The 18029-nt window shown below is 43.2% G+C and overlaps 1 protein-coding gene across 2 annotated transcripts; it reads right to left on the bottom strand.

Moving 5' to 3' along the window:
• Nucleotides 1-434: 434 nt before the first annotated feature.
• On the bottom strand, nucleotides 435-8894 carry LOC115196851 (pyruvate dehydrogenase (acetyl-transferring) kinase isozyme 2, mitochondrial). Of its 2 annotated transcripts, none has more exons than XM_029757810.1 (11): nucleotides 8634-8894; nucleotides 7859-8000; nucleotides 5671-5742; nucleotides 5192-5376; nucleotides 4289-4378; nucleotides 3986-4063; nucleotides 3731-3807; nucleotides 3478-3576; nucleotides 2496-2606; nucleotides 2173-2286; nucleotides 435-2051 (listed from the first exon to the last, which is right to left on the bottom strand). In XM_029757810.1, the coding sequence occupies exons 1-11, from the start codon at nucleotides 8749-8751 to the stop codon at nucleotides 1908-1910; spliced, it is 1230 nt and encodes a 409-aa protein (XP_029613670.1). In that variant the 5' UTR covers nucleotides 8752-8894; the 3' UTR covers nucleotides 435-1907. The 2 variants fall into 2 exon arrangements, with proteins under 2 accessions (XP_029613670.1, XP_029613679.1); XM_029757819.1 differs by lacking the exon at nucleotides 8634-8894 and adding an exon at nucleotides 8128-8256.
• Nucleotides 8895-18029: the final 9135 nt, after the last annotated feature.

The following is an 18029-nucleotide window of genomic DNA, read 5'->3' on the forward strand; positions in this document are numbered from 1 at the left end:
GTCTATATCTCCATGAATGGTTGGCTCCTGGCTCCTACACTTGTTTTTCTCTCTTGAAGAGACAGTTACATAAAGCTGGGCCGTGCTCTCCTCTCTGATTGGTTACAAGGGCACCGCCTGACGGGTCAAGATTGATTGCTTCCTGCAGCAGGCTCTCTCCATACTGGCCCCTTGTTCTCTGATAGTATGTATATGTTTAACTGTTCGAGGAAGAGCAGGCAGTAGAGCTGAAATGCTGAGACTGACTCTGGATCAGCACAGCAAGTCACGGCGTTGACCTTAACTCAGTCATAAATGCTTACGCTGGCCTAAAGGCAGCTTATTTAGCAGATATGACTGACCTTTGACCTTAGCTGTGAAGAACAACATCGAACTACTGCCACAGTTGTTGTTCATTCATGTGTTTGTTATTTAATCAAGACAAGAAAAATAACTTCATTATTTGACATCATTTATTTTACATAATCACTTTATTCCTAAAATTAAGACATTTGAAGAGTACATTTTGTTCAATTCAAGTATAATACAAACCAAACTAGCGTTTTGGCTTGATTAGAAGATACTCAGTCGACTGGGTCAACTACAACTAGGGATGCGCACACAGCTGGGCCAATAGTGTTCATACTATTGCAAAGCAGGACAAACTGTCACCATTAACAAACTTCTATAGTGCAGTCGTCCATCTTAGGAAATACATCTCCACATTTTCTTCTACCTCAAGCTATTCACAAAGGCAAGGAATTCCATCCAACACAATTACAAACTATACATTCGGCTGTCTGTACTTGCACACGTTTTGGACATTTTGTTCAAGCTAATGGAAAGAAAACAATGTTGCGTATACATTTTTCTCACTGACCAATCCAAACAAAAGTAGTTTAATATACAATAAAGGATTTTTATACCATGAAAACTATGACCAATTGGCAAATATTTGTGAACAATCTGTTGTCTGCATTCATAGGCACTTATCAAGGACATTAGGACATTAGAATGTTTGATGTTTGAAATGTGGGCCACTTGGCACTAGGCACTCATGAAATTTAACACGTTTCACATACTATGTGATACAGTCGAATGGTTATGTTGCTACAACTTCAACCTACATAACAGGTTATAACCGGACATAGCTGATCTGACTAACAAAGGGAGGTGCCAACGAGGCTAACCAGACGCTGGCTGTCACCACGCTTTACAACACATAGCTGATAAGTAACACCCCCCTTTGTGTGTTCTCCATACTCTGATGAGGATGTGAAACGATGCGACCTCCACTGAAACGACCCTCAAATGAAGTGGCTATTCTTCACAGTGAATACCATCATGACCACGTACTTTACCTAAACCTTTACAACTCTGAAATGGTCGAGACCATGTACTACCGGAATGACAAGATCTCCCACTTCCGCCTTCGTTTTCTCCTTCTCCGACAGGATCTATTTTTCACGCCACCCCCTCCTTCACTTCCATGCTCCCCTCCACTGTCAACCCCAAATCCATCTGTTCTAAGTGGGGCAGGAGGCTCCCGCTAAGGGCCTTGGTGTGGGATGGAACATACAGATCAGACTAATCATATTTGGGGAGCAGTTTAATTTGAGATCTACAATCACTTGCACTTTGGAAGATGGCCTTTCTAAGGCAACTGGTTCAGTCCCCTCTCCCTGAACCCCCCCTTCCTAGGAACACAACTTTAGTGTTGGCAGGAAGTAAGTGGGTTTACCCACTTCCTGAAACAGGAAAACCACTAGGGGTTTTAAAGATGTGAAATCAGAAGCTTCTTCTCTTCTAGACTTCCTCCAGGATTGGTCGCAATGTCTTTCCTCCACCACCACGTCAACATTAGATCCCATTGAGATTTGGCCCTTTTTCTCTCTCCTTAGGGCTTAAGGTAATTGAAAGGTCAAAGTTCACTTGGCGACTCTGTATATGGCCAGGTCCAGTGGTTCTTTACTGGGAACACACCAGTCATCTGCCTCCAAGTTGACTTTGTAGTGTTTCAGAGCTGTCTTGTTGAACACAGGAAGCCTCTCCACCGAATCTGTGGACAATGCCTGAGGGAGAGAGCGGGGGATAGAAGATAGAGTTAGCGATTAGCATGTCTAGGAATGTGACAACTTGACAGGTTATTAGTATCTGAGCTGTATAAGGAGGTAGTAGGTAGTTGCCTCTTACCTTCATGTGAATGACAGCGTCGGTACCATGACCCTCCATTGAGTATAACTGCAGGTCTCCCTGGAAGTAACGCGCATAGAGGCGTGAAATGGGAAGCCCATAGCCAAAACCAGCCTGGAGGGACACACAACAGGGGAAATGTTACGGCTAATGAAAATACATTGACATAGTTGGAACTATTAGCACTGTTATAAAATAGGATCTTCGGCCTCCAGGTACAGAAATACTGCAACAAAAAACAAGGTTATCTAGTCGTAAGTATGGCTTCTGTGCGTTTTTAGGTTCTGTGAGGTTATATTAGTAGATGTGTAGGTATCACGCACCAGTGGGGCCCGCTGATTGTCACCGAAGTCGGGTCTGGGAGCTGTGGAGTACATGTAGCTGAACAGCGTCTCAATCTTTCTTAAGGGGACACCACCACCCCTATCCATCACCTAAAAAGAGACAGAGAGAGCGAGATTACACACAGATTACGCTCACACCCATTTATTGACAATCTGGGTCCATTTAAGTAGAGCTATCACTGATTAACACTCTATATATTGGGCAAGAATACATGAACAAAAATGCCTACGATATAAACCTGGGATTAGAACATTGGGCCAGAGAGAAGAAAATGCTAAGGTCATTAGGAATAATCAAGGCATCTAGCGCAGAGGTGAGCAGATGGACTTGGTGGTGGAGGTGGATCATGAGAGGATTTAGCTCAAATTCATTGAGACAGCCATAGTTTTGTATTCACCACTGCTAAGATTCTAATTGGGGCAAAGGTTAACGACATCAACCAATAGCAGCTGTAGTTAATCCAAAACTAAATATGGCATTACATACTTTGTCCAATCCTGTTAATGAGAGCATGGCTCAAGTGGCTCTGCATTAATCACTAATGAGAATGATGCCTTGGATAACTCAATTAAGGCTGTACTAGGGGGTGAACTAGGCGGCGGGCACAATAGAGGAGAGCTAAGCTATGGCACAACATTACAGCCAGCATCATCTTTCTCTTACAATCCGTTGGGTTGTTTCAAATAAGGATTTGTAGTGGTTATGCAATGAGGGAGTTTCAATGAATAACAGGATTGGGTTTAAGGTTAGAGGTCACATAGGCCTAGGTGTTGGTTCTATTTTGGGTTTGTTGTTTTGCTGTTTCATGGAGTTTAACTGTATTAGAAACGTTCACTTTTAGATATTGGTTCACCAAGTTTCCAACAGTTCTACACTTGGCCCCAGTTCTCTCATCATCTTGATTCTAATTCCTGCAAGGCTATATGAGCACTGTGATTGGAAGTCTGCCCTGTCACTCACCTTGATTGACAGATCCTCTCCGCCAAGGGCCAGCATGACTCTGATGGGTGGGAGGTTGTTGCTGAATTCATTGGTCTCAATTGTAGCTCTCATGGCATTCTGTGGGACATCAAAAGAGAACACTCAGGTATTTGTCAACACATCAAATCTGACCACCCACCATCATAATTTGATATTACTGTCCTAAAGTCATGCAGCCAATGTTCTCCCTATCATCCACTTTGAGTTTTAAGATATCATTATATGGACTCACCTTGAAGAGCTCAAACAGCATGTGGTAGAGATGGGAGGGGACATAAGAGATCTGGATTGGATCTCTAACATTGTTGGCTGAAAAGGGAAATGATAACAGACTATGAAATCCCCATAAGTGCATTGGTTTATTTCCCTATTAATAGCTACTATTGTACTGCATGTGACACTACTTAGCTTTTCAGATAATGTGTGAGTTTTTTTTTTTTCAAATTCACATCATGGGTGAGAGTGTGTAGAGGCCTGATCTGCTTACAGTTCATCTCCCTTAGCTCTAGCTCAGGGGCCCCGAGGTAGTACTGCTCACAGAGCATCTTGGCACTCTCAAACGCATCTGGAGAGAAAGAGAGGAGAAGAAAGAAATGTAATTAGCTGTTTCCAGCTGTCACAAAAATGAACATGATAGCCAAATGCAGACGGAGCCACTCTTTGTGAGTTATCGGGCTTCAAATAAACAGAATAAGCACTTCAAAACTGGGTCTTTCTATCACCCTACCACCTCATTTTCCCCTTAGACCAATTTAATGAGTAAGCCCCAAAGCCCCAAAGGTTCTCTAACCTCGAATCACTTCAGTGACATCACACAGGGAGTCAATGCACCCGATGGTGTTGGGGTGGGCTGGGTTGGTGTTCCCGTTGAAAATAAGTGCTGCAGAGAAAGCGGGGACAAGGGGAGGAGGAGATGAAAAGGGGGGAAGAGTTAGAATGTTACATGTGGTGGACCAAATCCAAAATGTTTCGGTGAATGATTGAAAAAGGCAAAGACTGGGCGGGAGAGTACCGCCAAGGCCCAGTTCTGTTTGAATGACCTTGGACAAATATGCTGAGGTGGGTGGAGTGGAAAAAAGTGGTCCAAACCCTAAGAGCAGTTTGAACCTGTTTTTCATTGGTTGCATAAGAGCTGACAACACAAAACGCTGTACCCATAGCACAGCATGGACACTACTTATCCTACTATAGTTGGAAAACTCTAGAGGCTAAAACGAGTAAAGTGAGTTCTTTATTCTATAAACAACCCTATTTCCTGTCTTATAGTCAGGCCTCCGAGCTGAGACTGTCAAAAAAAAATCTACCTCAGCATGTGCAAGCACCTCTGCCAGTCTTTCCATGCCAACCCTTGTATAGCTGGTTGCCAGCACAATTAGAACACTACTTGGATGTGTGTCAAGACTAACAGTGTAAGCATTAATCTCAGCTTCAAACGGCTTGTTCAATGCCAGGGCCAAATTGTTGCATTGCCTTCTGCTTGAGTTGCAGGTTCAGTTAAGGGGAACTGGATTAGTCAAGGCCAAACTGATATAGGCAAATCCCTGTCAACCATCAGCAACAGCTATTTGGTGAGAGGTTGTCCCAAAAACACATCCCCTAAACTATGTTTGAAAATAAACAGATAGCTTTAACTGACAAGCTTATTTTGAACTAATCAATGTGGAATGCCTGTGACCTCAAAGGCGGGACTTACTGTGCTGGTTGATGAGCATGCGGATAGAGATACGACTCATGTAGAATCGGTCCAGGAAGTACTGGATGTTCTGGCTAGTGACCGGGTCCTGGCCGAAGGCGTCTTTGTACTCGATGACGCCCTGCGCCATAGTGGGCACCACATCATTGTGCCTGTTCCTAATGGTCTCCAGGGACTCAACAAACCTGGAGAGAGGGAGAGAAAGGGGACTGTCAATCTTAGTCTTTAACAATCTTCCCCCCCAAAAAATTATTTTTTAAATAAATAGCTAGTTTTTCAGAGTTAGTATTAGATGATTAATATATGCTATTTAGAAGACGCTTTTATCCAAAGCGACTAAGTCATACATTTCATGTATGGATGGCCCCAGTGGGAATCAAACCCGTCATCCATCTTGGGATTGCAAATGCCATGCTCTACTGCCTGAGCCACATAGGACCACAATATGGAGGGGTTAGCGGAAGCTGGTGTAAACTTACGAGTCCAAGACACTGTGGTCGTCTGGGCTCTTGTCAAGGAAGTCCAAGATCTCCATAAAGCTTTGGATGTACCTAGAAGAGAGAGATGGAAGACTTAATTAGGTGACCTTAGTATTGCCACGTTACAATCAAACAGGCATCGTCAACATTTGTTTAAATACTGAGATGAAAAAAAAAACATTGATTCTCAATAGTAAAGCAAAAGGCTATTGCGTCTCAGGATCTGTCAATAGAGACTGTTAGTAGATAGGGAAGGTACTTTTGCACTGGTAATTTTCCAGTTGGCTTTCGGACCAGCTAGGTGTCATTCCTGTATCCCTGTCCCTGCATCGCTCTGATACCAGGACACCCCTCATCCATCTCGCATTGCTAGGCACACAGAACCTACTCCACAGACATTCTCATATGCTGCTTAGGACAGACCAGCGAGCCTCTTCTGTCCAACTAAATCAAGTTAACGTGAGCCTTCATTTCTGCAAAAGCTCTGCACAAGGCTTTCCTTCCAGCCTGCCAGTCCACATTAGGATCGGAGCTGCATGCTAATCCATAAGATGGCAAAACTCGTTATCATTCAACAAGAACAAGCCAATAGTCATCTGCAAGGAAGCACATGAGCCTTATTTAGTTTTAAATCAGGAACCTAGGATAACCTTAAGATGCATGTTTACATTTTACTTGATGTGAAACTGCTACAAGCATCCATGAATAAGAGAAAACAACAATGTAGTGCTTTGTTTCATCTATACTCCATTTCTATTGATTCCTATGAAGGCCTGTTGTCAATCATACATTTTGAACATGTTATTCTCACTTTGGGTGTGGCTCACTCCTGTTTGTGTGTCCAGGGGAAAATTCTAGCTACCCCTATCTGACCTCCGCACAACAAGAGATGGGAACTCAGCAGTCCCAGCCCCTCTCCTCCACCAATCAGAGGGCAGTATGACAAGAACATTCCACCCCCAGCTCTAACAACTCCCTTTACCTGTATACAAGGGAAAACAAGATGACATATCAGGGCAGTGCACTGTGTCTTCTTTATATAACGGGAACCTACTATCTATCATGTGCCAGTTATCATATTGATGATGGCAGTTCAAATTGACATTACACATTATAATACCTGTTTACTACAGCGAGATTATTAGATGATCAATCCCATTGACTAGATGTGTAATTACAGCTATGTGTACATGTGAATTGTAATAGTGATCTAACTAGGGCCACTAAATCAAATTGTTCACATCAGGAATAAGGGAAGTATGCTTGGAATGTTTTTCTTTGTTTGAAAGTCTTTCTCAGGTTTCAGTGTGATATACCCTATTCACAACAAAGTTAATTTTAAGTCTTCCGACTCCTCCAGAGGCAGATCGTTACAATTACAGCAGTACACAGCTACTTTTGGAACGTGTGCTCCCGCAGCCATGTGCAAGAAAAACATCTTCCCGTTTATAGGCGGGGCGCGCAAACTGAAGACACATTTCGTCATTCAGCCCATTATCATAAACATCCTACAGAGCTACGTACACGCCCGATGTGCTCGATGGGTTATCAGATGACACTTCTGGACATAAAACTCAGTCATACCAAGAAAATACACCAAAGAATACCATACGGATTCCAATCATGTTATACCATAGAAGTGCAATAACATGATCAAATTGAGTTATGGCGTTCCAATGCACATTCTAAAACATCAGATTTCTGCCGTATTTTGTGACTTCCTTCATCAAAACCCAAAGTGCAATATACTTCCATTGGCTATTACATAAGTGCAATGGTCCAGTTTGCACTTGAAGTTCCCCTTTCGCACTCGAGAGTGAGCGGAGCGGTCGGAGACGTAGGCTACTGTACTTCCCCCCCTCGTTTCAACTGTTCCTGCCAAGACAACCCTTTGTCAAAAACAACGAGGGGAGGGAGGGAGGGAACTGGGACAAAGTTCACAACGCGAGTGAGTGGCGCACAGCTGGGACACTAGAGCTATGCATTGGCCAAATGACCATAACAACAACGTTGCTTAATCAAACCCCGGGTATGTACGCTATGCTGCAAACAATAAACACTTTTGTGCCGACACTGTGGCACAATATATCCCAATTATAGTGTATATATAGGGCGACATTATATGCTACTGTCCCGTTAAAAGTTTACGTTTTCGGATAGGTTCCTGATTGCTCTAGCTGTCTCTTACCAGCGTTGTACTAGCTGCACCGATGGTGTGGTCAACAACCGGTCCGGCAAGAGGTTGAGCTCTTTCATGATGTTGGACAACCGGACGGGGAGTTCTTGTCTAAGGAAGGCGAAGGATGTCTTCTCGCAGGCATTTGTAGAACCTGGAGATGGTGGGTGTCAAAGTTAGATAAGCTAGAGCAAAAGTGTTTGAGCATATATCAAAGCAATCGTGTAATAATAATAAGAAGAATAGCTATTATTTATCTTCATCATCATCATCAACATCACCTGTACATGCCAAACTATGGCCTATGCAGACAGCCTATTCCTTCAGTATCTCATATCGTTACTGAAAACCATGGTAACGTTGTAGTCTACATTTAAACATTATGATTGGCTAGCTGGAACAACCACGTTTCCTTACGTAAACATGTTCAGTACATGTGACTGCTGCTTGTGGTCAAACTTGAACCAGCCAACATCCGTAGGTAATATTGTTTGCACATGAGACAAGTCAGTGTAAACATATTGAAAAATGATATCTAATTACCATATTCAGTGTTGTAGTTTAGATTTAGATTATACCCCTATGTCTTGTATGGTTTAATTACCATTTTCTTTACATTTCCTACCATGTGTTATTCTGCAAGCCTGCAAAACATACAATGACATCCCTCTATCAGTGTGCACGACATTAAAATTAATATTGAAACATTGTGCGCTCGAATTATTTGCTGAGCAACGTTATGGCATTGGTATTCAAAATGATGCTGTTGAGTTTGTATTCTACTCACCGAAATCCAAGAATTGCTTCATAGACAAAGGTGATGGTGAGAATTTTGAGAAATGGTCAATATGCTTTGGCACGTTGGCCAAAGCAGCGTTCTTCATCAGGAATCTGACAAACTTCATAATGCAAGGCAAATAAAAATCCTAAAGAAAAATAGTAAAGTCCGTTCAGAATACAAGATGTATAGCTCCTGTCAGTTTAGGTCTGTCTCGCGTGTTTACGTTCAATGTTGATTTTCTGAAGATTGCGATAGTTGGAGTTGTCTTGAAGTAGACTTCTCCAGCCAATAGCGTTGCTTTATGCGCAGGGCTGGCCAATGAGAGTGGGCGGTCAGTGCGCAGCGCTTGGAAACCCACCCCACAAGAAATGGTCAACAACCCAACAAGGGGCATGATGATGGTGTTGGACAGATTGTGTGTGCCATCTCTAATTTACATAACCTCAATTAACCTACTTGTAGCTTATGTCTGTCGCCTGTCTGGAAATAATCTCTGTTATGCTGTTGACAACCTCAACAAGGTGACGTTCAGGGATGGTAGCCTACTGCTGTCCAGAAAACAAGGGCTCAATTTGAATGTTACTGTGAATGCAGGGCATAGGTTATTGCATTATAATTGATAGCTTATTTCAATATTTTCACATTCCTGTGTTAATTTTACTTGGAACCATGGTCACCATGGCAATCAACCACCAAAAAAACATGGTAACTTGTTTGATTTGGATCCCCATTAACAGACAACTAGTCATCATGGGGTCCGACACACCGAAAATACATTACACACTATAATACTTTACATGTTTACAGTAATGGTATCAATACTTGGTCAAGGAGCACGGAACTTCACACACCTTTTATTCACACCTCCATTCAGGTCAGAGAGGGGTAAACAAAACCAAAAAACTCAAGACCATCACAACAAGCATACATGTCTGATGAACTAAGCTATGCAAGTCTTTTGCAACAACAAAAAATAATGAAGTACATAACTGGAAAGTTATTGTATTTCTTCCTGCTTGTTACCATCTAGAAAATATATTCCCTTCGACAATACCAGACAAATATCATCTAAAACAGGACTGTAAAATCAAGTGGTGCCATTGTATGCTGTAGTAGTAAACACGCCACCATAATCCTTTTATGGTGTTCATTCACAACAAGGTGAGAGTTTATGGAGTGCGCATGCCACTGTGTTTCCATAACAAGGTTAAGAACACAATTTATACATGACAAAGTATGTGTTTCCATCAACATGGTGAGGTACAGTACAGAACCTAGAGAGAATAGATATGGAGAGAGAGAGAACAGGCTTGGATCGATGGTCAGTGACAACAGCAGCAGTGAGGGACAGGAGTCAAATGGTTAGAGTGGGCTGCTTATACCCGAGGCAGAGGGTTCGTAGTGAGGACGACTGGCTACTATTCTGAACTTTGTGTGGCGAGCTTTCTGGCGTCCAGAGCTGCTGAGGCATCAGCCAAGTGGTGTTACACAGACTGGAAGAGGCTATAAGTGGCTATATGACTCAGGCTGGTTCCCAGACTTTCCCTCCCACAAGATCATCAGCAGACTCCATCATCATCCTCTGTTCAGCTCCCTCCGCTCAAGCCATGAACTGGCCCTCTCTGTCTTCGGAGGATGCAGCTTTCAAAGACTTGGCCTTTATTGGTTGGCCCGTCATGATATATTGCTTGTTTGGTTTTTTGTTCTTAAAGCGCTTTGAGATTCTATTGAAAGCACTATAGAAATGTAATAAATTATAATTATCACCAGCGAAATTCCTCTATAGTGTGTGTGTGTGAGAGAGAGAGCAAGAGATAGACAGAGAGAGAGAGAGCACACTGCCCACAAAATGAGGTGGAAACAGCTGTACTTCCTAACCTCCTGCCAAATGTATGACCCTAGAAGAGAGATGGTGATGATTCATCCTAATACAGCATGTAGACAAGAGGGCACCGTTAATCCAGGTGACCAGCACCTGTCTTTTTGATGTAGCTACATACCCATGTTTACTCATTGGCTAGCTTGTGAAGGGACGTGACGAGACGGAGAGACAAGGAGAGGAAGAGTCTGAGTTAAAGTGTCATGTGTAATTTAGAATGGTTAGTTGTTGTGGTAGTGTACTATAAACACAGGGCAGTGGTCCAGTTACTCGGACCAGTAGACATGAGGGACCGTGCTCAAAGTACAGGATTATATAACGATCGGTTGGATTCCATCTTGGTATTGGTGGGGTCAGTGCACCCTGTGCAGGGAATAGCATACTGCCCTGCTGCTTTGACAGTGTTACCTGTATAGGCTACTAGCGTGCAAACCGTATAGCCTGGCCTACAACAGTGTCCTAACCATCTAAAGTTCACCAGTGGTGTCATATACACACTAAAGGAGGCCAAATTAAAGGGAAATATACAGTGCAATATACACAATGTTGCTCAATTAGGTTAAATTGTTGTGGGCCCAAACAAGAGAGAGATTGGAATATGTTTATTACGTAATACAGCACATGTCAGTACGGAGAGTGCTAGCTGCCTAATGCCCTCAGACTGAAATGCTGTGTAAGCGCATAGCACAACGGCCCACTGCCAGTCAATGAATACTCGCTTTTCCAGGCCAACAAGCAATTCACCGACCTGTTGCTTTACCCGTGGCCTGCGGGGGAAATGACAAAAACATTAGGTCTGAGTGAACAGTCGATTGGATAAACAAAGTCGAGCGCATTAACTAGCTTTTCGCTAGCATTGGGCTGATTAGATCACTATGCGTTTCACCACAGACCACACAGCATTCAGGAGAAGGTTACGTGCATTGACATCAGACATTCTAGGCTATATACAGTAGCGAAATAACATTTTTAAAGACGTCACATAGTAATGCAGAATACATATAGAAATATTAACTGTTTTAAGTAGTAATAGCTAGTACTATGGGAGGTCTGATGACCCGTTAGATTAGATCACTTTATTAGTCATGAATGTAAAACATTTTTTTTTTTTAAAGAACCACATGGGAGTCATCTTCCTGGTCCTTCACCCTCCTCTTGCTATAGAAACAGTGTTGTACTGGACCAGGGTTAACAGGAAATAATAGCAAATGAGACAGGTCTTGCCCAATTTGTCCAAACGTCTGTTCCTTGGAAAGATCCTTCTCACAGTGCATCACTCAGCACTCTAGAGCACACATTTCAACATGTTTAATCGTCAAATTAGGTGACGAACAGAAACAAGTATTAATAACCGGCATTCCTATATTAATACAATATGAATAACCGTATATTCATAGATTGTAAATGGCGAACACTTAATCACATCTTGCTTGGGAAAGATTGGCCGAGTACCCCGATCTCTCCTCTTAGAAAGCCCCTCTCCCTCGACCCAGTAAAAACATGGAAAAGACTAGCTGTGGTCAAGGTCGGAGTGCCATGGTAATAGACAATGGGATGCCAAGCATTCAGCACCCAGTGAAACCCAAGAAGTGACAGGGCACAATTACATATGTTTACATGTAAGTTATCAGGGATGTTTATTTCTTGTTGTGTATGTAGGCTTGTGGTGAGCTGTGGAAAGAATTTCCTCTTGAAGGACAATAAACACCATCAATCAATGTATGTTTACCTATTACCTAGTAAACATCTGTTTTTTTTAAAATGGTAAAGTCATTAAATATTTATTTACCGCTATCGATTTATTTCTGTAGAAAATCCAAAACATCTTTAGAATTGCAGACTCAAAGTCAACACTGTGGAAACTGGGAAAATGAGGTGAAGAGTCCATAAGGACTGTATTCAATGTGTTATTTATGTTTTAGGATTGTATGGTATTTTTCTTTAGCGCGTGATTCTTTGGGAGTACCCAATTCACACCTGGGAAGGTCAACGTGTGTCATTAGTACACCTGTCTAGACAATCTGAAATCACATATACACTATATATATACACGAAAGTATGTGGACACCCCTTCAAATGAGTGGATTCAGCTATTTCAGCCACTCACGTTGCTGACACGTGTATAACATCGAGCACACAGCCATGCAATCTCCATAGACAAACATTGGCAGTAGAATAGCCTTACTGAATAGCTCAGTGACTTTCAACGTAGCACTGTCATAGTATGCCACCTTTCCAACAAGTCGGTTTGTCAAATTTCTGCCTCGCTAGAGCTGCCCCGGTCAACTGTAAGTGCTGTTATTGTGAAGTGGAAACGAACAATGGCTCAGCCGCGAAGTGGTACGCCACACAAGCTCACAGAATGAGACCGCTGAGTGCTGAAGTGCGTAACGCATTAAAAATCTTCTGTCCTTGGTTGCAACATTCACTACCAATTTCCAAACTGCCTCTGGAAGCAACGTCAGCACAATAACTGTTTGTCGGGAGTTTTATGAAATGGGTTTCTATGGCCGCACACACACCGCAGATCACGCGTTATGCAAAGTGTCAGCTGGAGAGGTGTAAAGCTCGCCAACATTGGACTCCGGAGCAGTGGAAACACGGTCGCTGGAGTGATGAATCACGTTTTACCATCCCACGTTTTACCATCACAACCGTCCGTGATTGGGAGTGCCATAGGGCGGCGCACAATTGTCCCCGCGTCAGCTGGGGTAGGCCATCATTGTAAGTAAGAATTTGTTCTTAACTGACTTGCCTAGTTAAATAAAGGCTCAAATATTTATATATATTTTTTAAATGCCCCTGTGCACAAAGCGAGGTCCATACAGAAATGCTATGTCGAGATCGGTGTGGAAGAACTTGACTGGCCTGCGCAGAGCCCTGACCTCAACTCCATCGAACACCTTTGGGATGAATTGGAACGCCGACTGCAAGCCAGTTCTAATCACCCAACATTAGTGCACGACCTCACTAATGATCTTGTGGCTGATTGGAAGCAAGTCCCCGCAGCAATATTCCAACATCTAGTGCGAATGCCTTCCCAGAAGAGTGTAGGCTTTTATAGCAGCACATGGGGGACCAACTCCATATTAATGCCCATGATCTTGGAATGAGATGTTCGAGGAGCAGGTGTCTACATACCTTTGGTCATGTCGTGTATATCCTGCCTCCACTGTGACTGTAGGCCTAGCTAATGATCAGAGACTCAACAGCTCACATTAGTAATATTCCATGTATGTCCAATCCGACTCAACAGTTTAATTGAAGTTGAGCAAATGTAACCGATGTGAAATGCCTAGCTTGTTTGCAGGGTGCGCGCTAATAGTGTTTCAAATCGCTCTGTTCTCCTTGTACTGCAAGGGCCGTGGCTTTTGTGGCGCGATGGGTAACGATGCTTCGTGGGAGGCAGTTGTTGATGTGTGCAGAGGGTCCCTGGTTCGAGCCCAGGTAGGGGCGAGGAGAGGGACGAAAGCTATGCTGTTACACGAACATGAAATGATTGGGAGAAGTGCTTTGAGAAGTGCATTTGATTAGCACAGTGGTATGTCCTGGATGGAGGAAGTTGGAACTTCATTTAGACACTGATAGTCTAAATACCCATATACTGTAAATAGATTGTCTGACTGTGAGGTAGGCTATAGTTTCATATTAGGGGATGAGACCTTGATTATGATGGAATTAGATAGTGTGAGACAAGCTTGTAAAGCGTAAGGGGAGGTCTGTGTGTGTGGCACAGGCTCAACTGTGGGAGAGGGTTGATCAAGGCGAGGTGGCATTTTTAACAGTTGGCCAAACATAGAATTGGCATGTATAGAGTAAATACCACATTATCATGTGGGGAGGAACCCAGTGTCTGCTCTATCAAATGTGTTTCTTGTTTTGAACATGACATTAACAGATTCTGGTGACTCCAGACAGAGTCAGTATATTACATGTTGTTTACATGCTATTTCTACATGTGTGTCATTTCACCTTTATGGGGGTTTGATCTTCTAGTAGTGGGTAAGTAGCAGGCTCGTGCGAGCTGGAACATCTCACAGGAGCAGGAGCCAATCTCCTGTTTCTGTAGCATGAGGCAGCTTGATGTACAATTACACCCCCTGGACAGGACACTAGTCTATCACAGGGCCTTACCCCCAAATCTCCTTGATGCTGAGTGCAAAGCAGAGACGCATCGGGTCCTGATTTAACAATCTTTGGTATGGCTCGGCAGGAGATCGAACGCCCAACCTTCGAATCAAAGGGCGGACACTCTAATCGTAAGGCCACCAAGTTGATCTTCTAGTAGGCCTACTTGTTAACCCGAGATGAACGTTGAACTCTGCTCTAGTGACCTTCTGTATATAAGAACTGATTTCGGATCAGCTTAGACTCAAGTTCCGGCATTATTGAGGTTCTCTGCTTTGAGTGTCTGTGCTTGTGAGACAATCTCTCTAGTACTAGCCTTACCATTATCATCTATACAATGACCTTAACACTGGACTGTACAGCATTCAGATGTACAATAAATGCAATGGTACTATCAACATCATTGATGACAGGTTTGTGAATTATACAGAACAAAAATATAAACGCAACATGTGTCACGTTCGTTGGAATAATCGGACCAAGGCGCAGCGTGAGTAACGTTCCACATCTTTAATATAAAGTGAAACTAAGCAACATACAAAAACAATAAAGAATAAACGAAACTACACATAAACACAATATCCCATAAGTAGCATGTTTTCCACCTGTAGGTTAAGTATGATCCACAATTAGAGACAACAATTACCAGTTGCCTCTAATTGGGAATCATACAAAATCACCCAAACATAGAAAAACTAAACTAAAACCCCACATAGAAAATATAAACTACATTAAACCCCCAGTCACGCCCTGACCTACTCTACCATAGAAAATTAAAGCTTTCTATGGTCAGGACGTGACAACATGAAACAACTTCTAAGATTTTACTGAGTTACAGATCATAGGAGGAAATCAGTCAATTGAAATAAAATCATTAGGCCCTAATCGCTGAATTTCACATGACTGGGAATACAGATATGCATCTGTCGTGCACCCTCTCCGAGTTGGGCATCTCCGGCGCGGCCCACGCTTGGATTGCGTCCTACCTGACAGGTCGCTCCTACCAGGTGGCGTGGCGAGAATCTGTCTCCGCACCACGCGCTCTCACCACTGGTGTCCCCCAGGGCTCTGTTCTAGGCCCTCTCCTATTCTCGCTAGTCACCAAGTCACTTGGCTCTGTCATATCCTCACATGGTCTCTCCTATCATTGCTATGCAGACGACACACAATTAATCTTCTCCTTTCCCCCTTCTGATAACCAGGCGGCGAATCGCATCTCTGCATGTCTGGCAGACATATCAGTGTGGATGACGGATCACCACCTCAAGCTAAACCTCGGCAAGACAGAGCTGCTCTTCCTCCTGGGGAAGGACTGCCCGTTCCATGATCTCGCCATCACGGTTGACAACTCCCTTGTGTCCTCCTCCCAGAGTGCTAAGAACCTTGGCGTGATCCTGGACAACACCCTGTCGTTCTCCACTAACATCAAGGCGGTGACCCGATCCTGTAGGTTCATGCTCTACAACATTCGCAGAGTACGACCCTGCCTCACACAGGAAGCGACGCAGGTCCTAATCCAGGCACTTGTCATCTCCCGTCTGGATTACTGCAACTCGCTGTTGGCTGGGCTCCCTGCCTGTGCCATTAAACCCCTACAACTCATCCAGAACGCCGCAGCCCGTCTGGTGTTCAACCTTCCCAAGTTCTCTCACGTCACCCCGCTCCTCCGCTCTCTCCACTGGCTTCCAGTTGAAGCTCGCATCCGCTACAAGACCATGGTGCTTGCCTACGGAGCTGTGAGGGGAACGGCACCTCCATACCTTCAGGCTCTGATCAGGCCCTACACCCAAACAAGGGCACTGCGTTCATCCACCTCTGGCCTGCTGACCCCCCTACCTCTGAGGAAGCACGGTTCCCGCACAGCCCAGTCCAAACTGTTCGCTGCTCTGGCACCCCAATGGTGGAACAAGCTCCCTCACGACGCCAGGACAGCGGAGTCAATCACCACCTTCTGGAGACACCTGAAACCCCACCTCTAAGGAATACCTGAGATAGGATAAAGTAATCCTTCTAACCCCCCCCCCCTAAAAGATTTAGATGCACTATTGTAAAGTGGTTGTTCCACTGGATATCATAAAGGTGAATGCACCAATTTGTAAGTCGCTCTGGATAAGAGCGTCTGCTAAATGACTTAAATGTAATGTAAATGTAAATGGGCACAGATACCTTAAAAAAAAAAAAATGGGCCTCACAATGGGCCTCAAGATCTCATTGCGCTATTTTTGTGGATTCAAATTGTTATCAATAATTGTGTCTGTAGCTTATGCCTGACCATACCATAACCCCACCATGGGGCACTCTGTCCACAACTTTAACATCAGCAAACCACTCACCCACACAACACCATACATATATATGGTCTGCGGTTGTGAGACCGGTTGGTTGTACTGCCAAATTCTCTAAAACAACATTGGAGGCGACTTATGGTAGAAATTAACATTCAATTATGTGGCAACAGCTCTGGTGGACATTGCTGCTCCTGCAGTCAGCATGCCAATTGCACGCTCCCTCAAAACTTGAGACATTGTGGCATTGTGTTGTGTGACAAAACTGCACATTTTAGAGTGGCCTTTTATTGTCCCCAGTACAAGGTGCTCCTTTGTAATGATCATGCTGTTTAATCAGCTTCTTGATATGTCAAACAGGTGGATGGATAATCTTGGCAAAGGATAAATGCTCACTAACAGATGTAAACAAATTTGTGCACACAATTTGAGAGAAATAACATTTGTGCATATGGAACATTTCTGGGATCTTTTATTTCAGCTCATGAAACCAACACTAAATGTTGCGTTTTTATTTTTGTTGTATTAAACAAGGTCGCCATCTGCTGGCTATGTTATATTTTGCATGCAGGACATTTGCCTCTGAGTGGCTTAAACGTTGTAGTGCTGGCAGCTGGGAGAGACAGAGAGGGAGAGATAGAAAGAGAAAACATAGAACCAAAAACATAGAGACCCAGAAAACCTGAGTCTACGCCTTCACTATGGTGAACCACTAAAACAATACAGAAATTCACTACGGAAAAAGAAGGAACAGCACGTCAGAAATCAGCTCAATGTAATTGAAGATTCCATAGACTAACCACTTCTGGGAAAATTGTAAACCACTAATATATATATATATATATATATATATATATATATATATATATATATATATATATATATATATATATATATATACACACACACACACACACACACACACACACACACACACACACACACACACACAGTTGAAGTGAGAAGTTTACATACACCTTAGCCAAATACATTTAAACTCCGTTTTTTCCAATTCCTGACATTTAATCATAGTAAGAATTCCCTGTCTTTGGTCAGTTAGGATCACTACTTTATTTTAAGAATGTGAAATGGCAGAATAATAGTAGAGAG

This window comes from Salmo trutta, chromosome 1 (assembly GCF_901001165.1).
Source record: "Salmo trutta chromosome 1, fSalTru1.1, whole genome shotgun sequence".
Classification (NCBI taxonomy): domain Eukaryota; kingdom Metazoa; phylum Chordata; class Actinopteri; order Salmoniformes; family Salmonidae; genus Salmo; species Salmo trutta.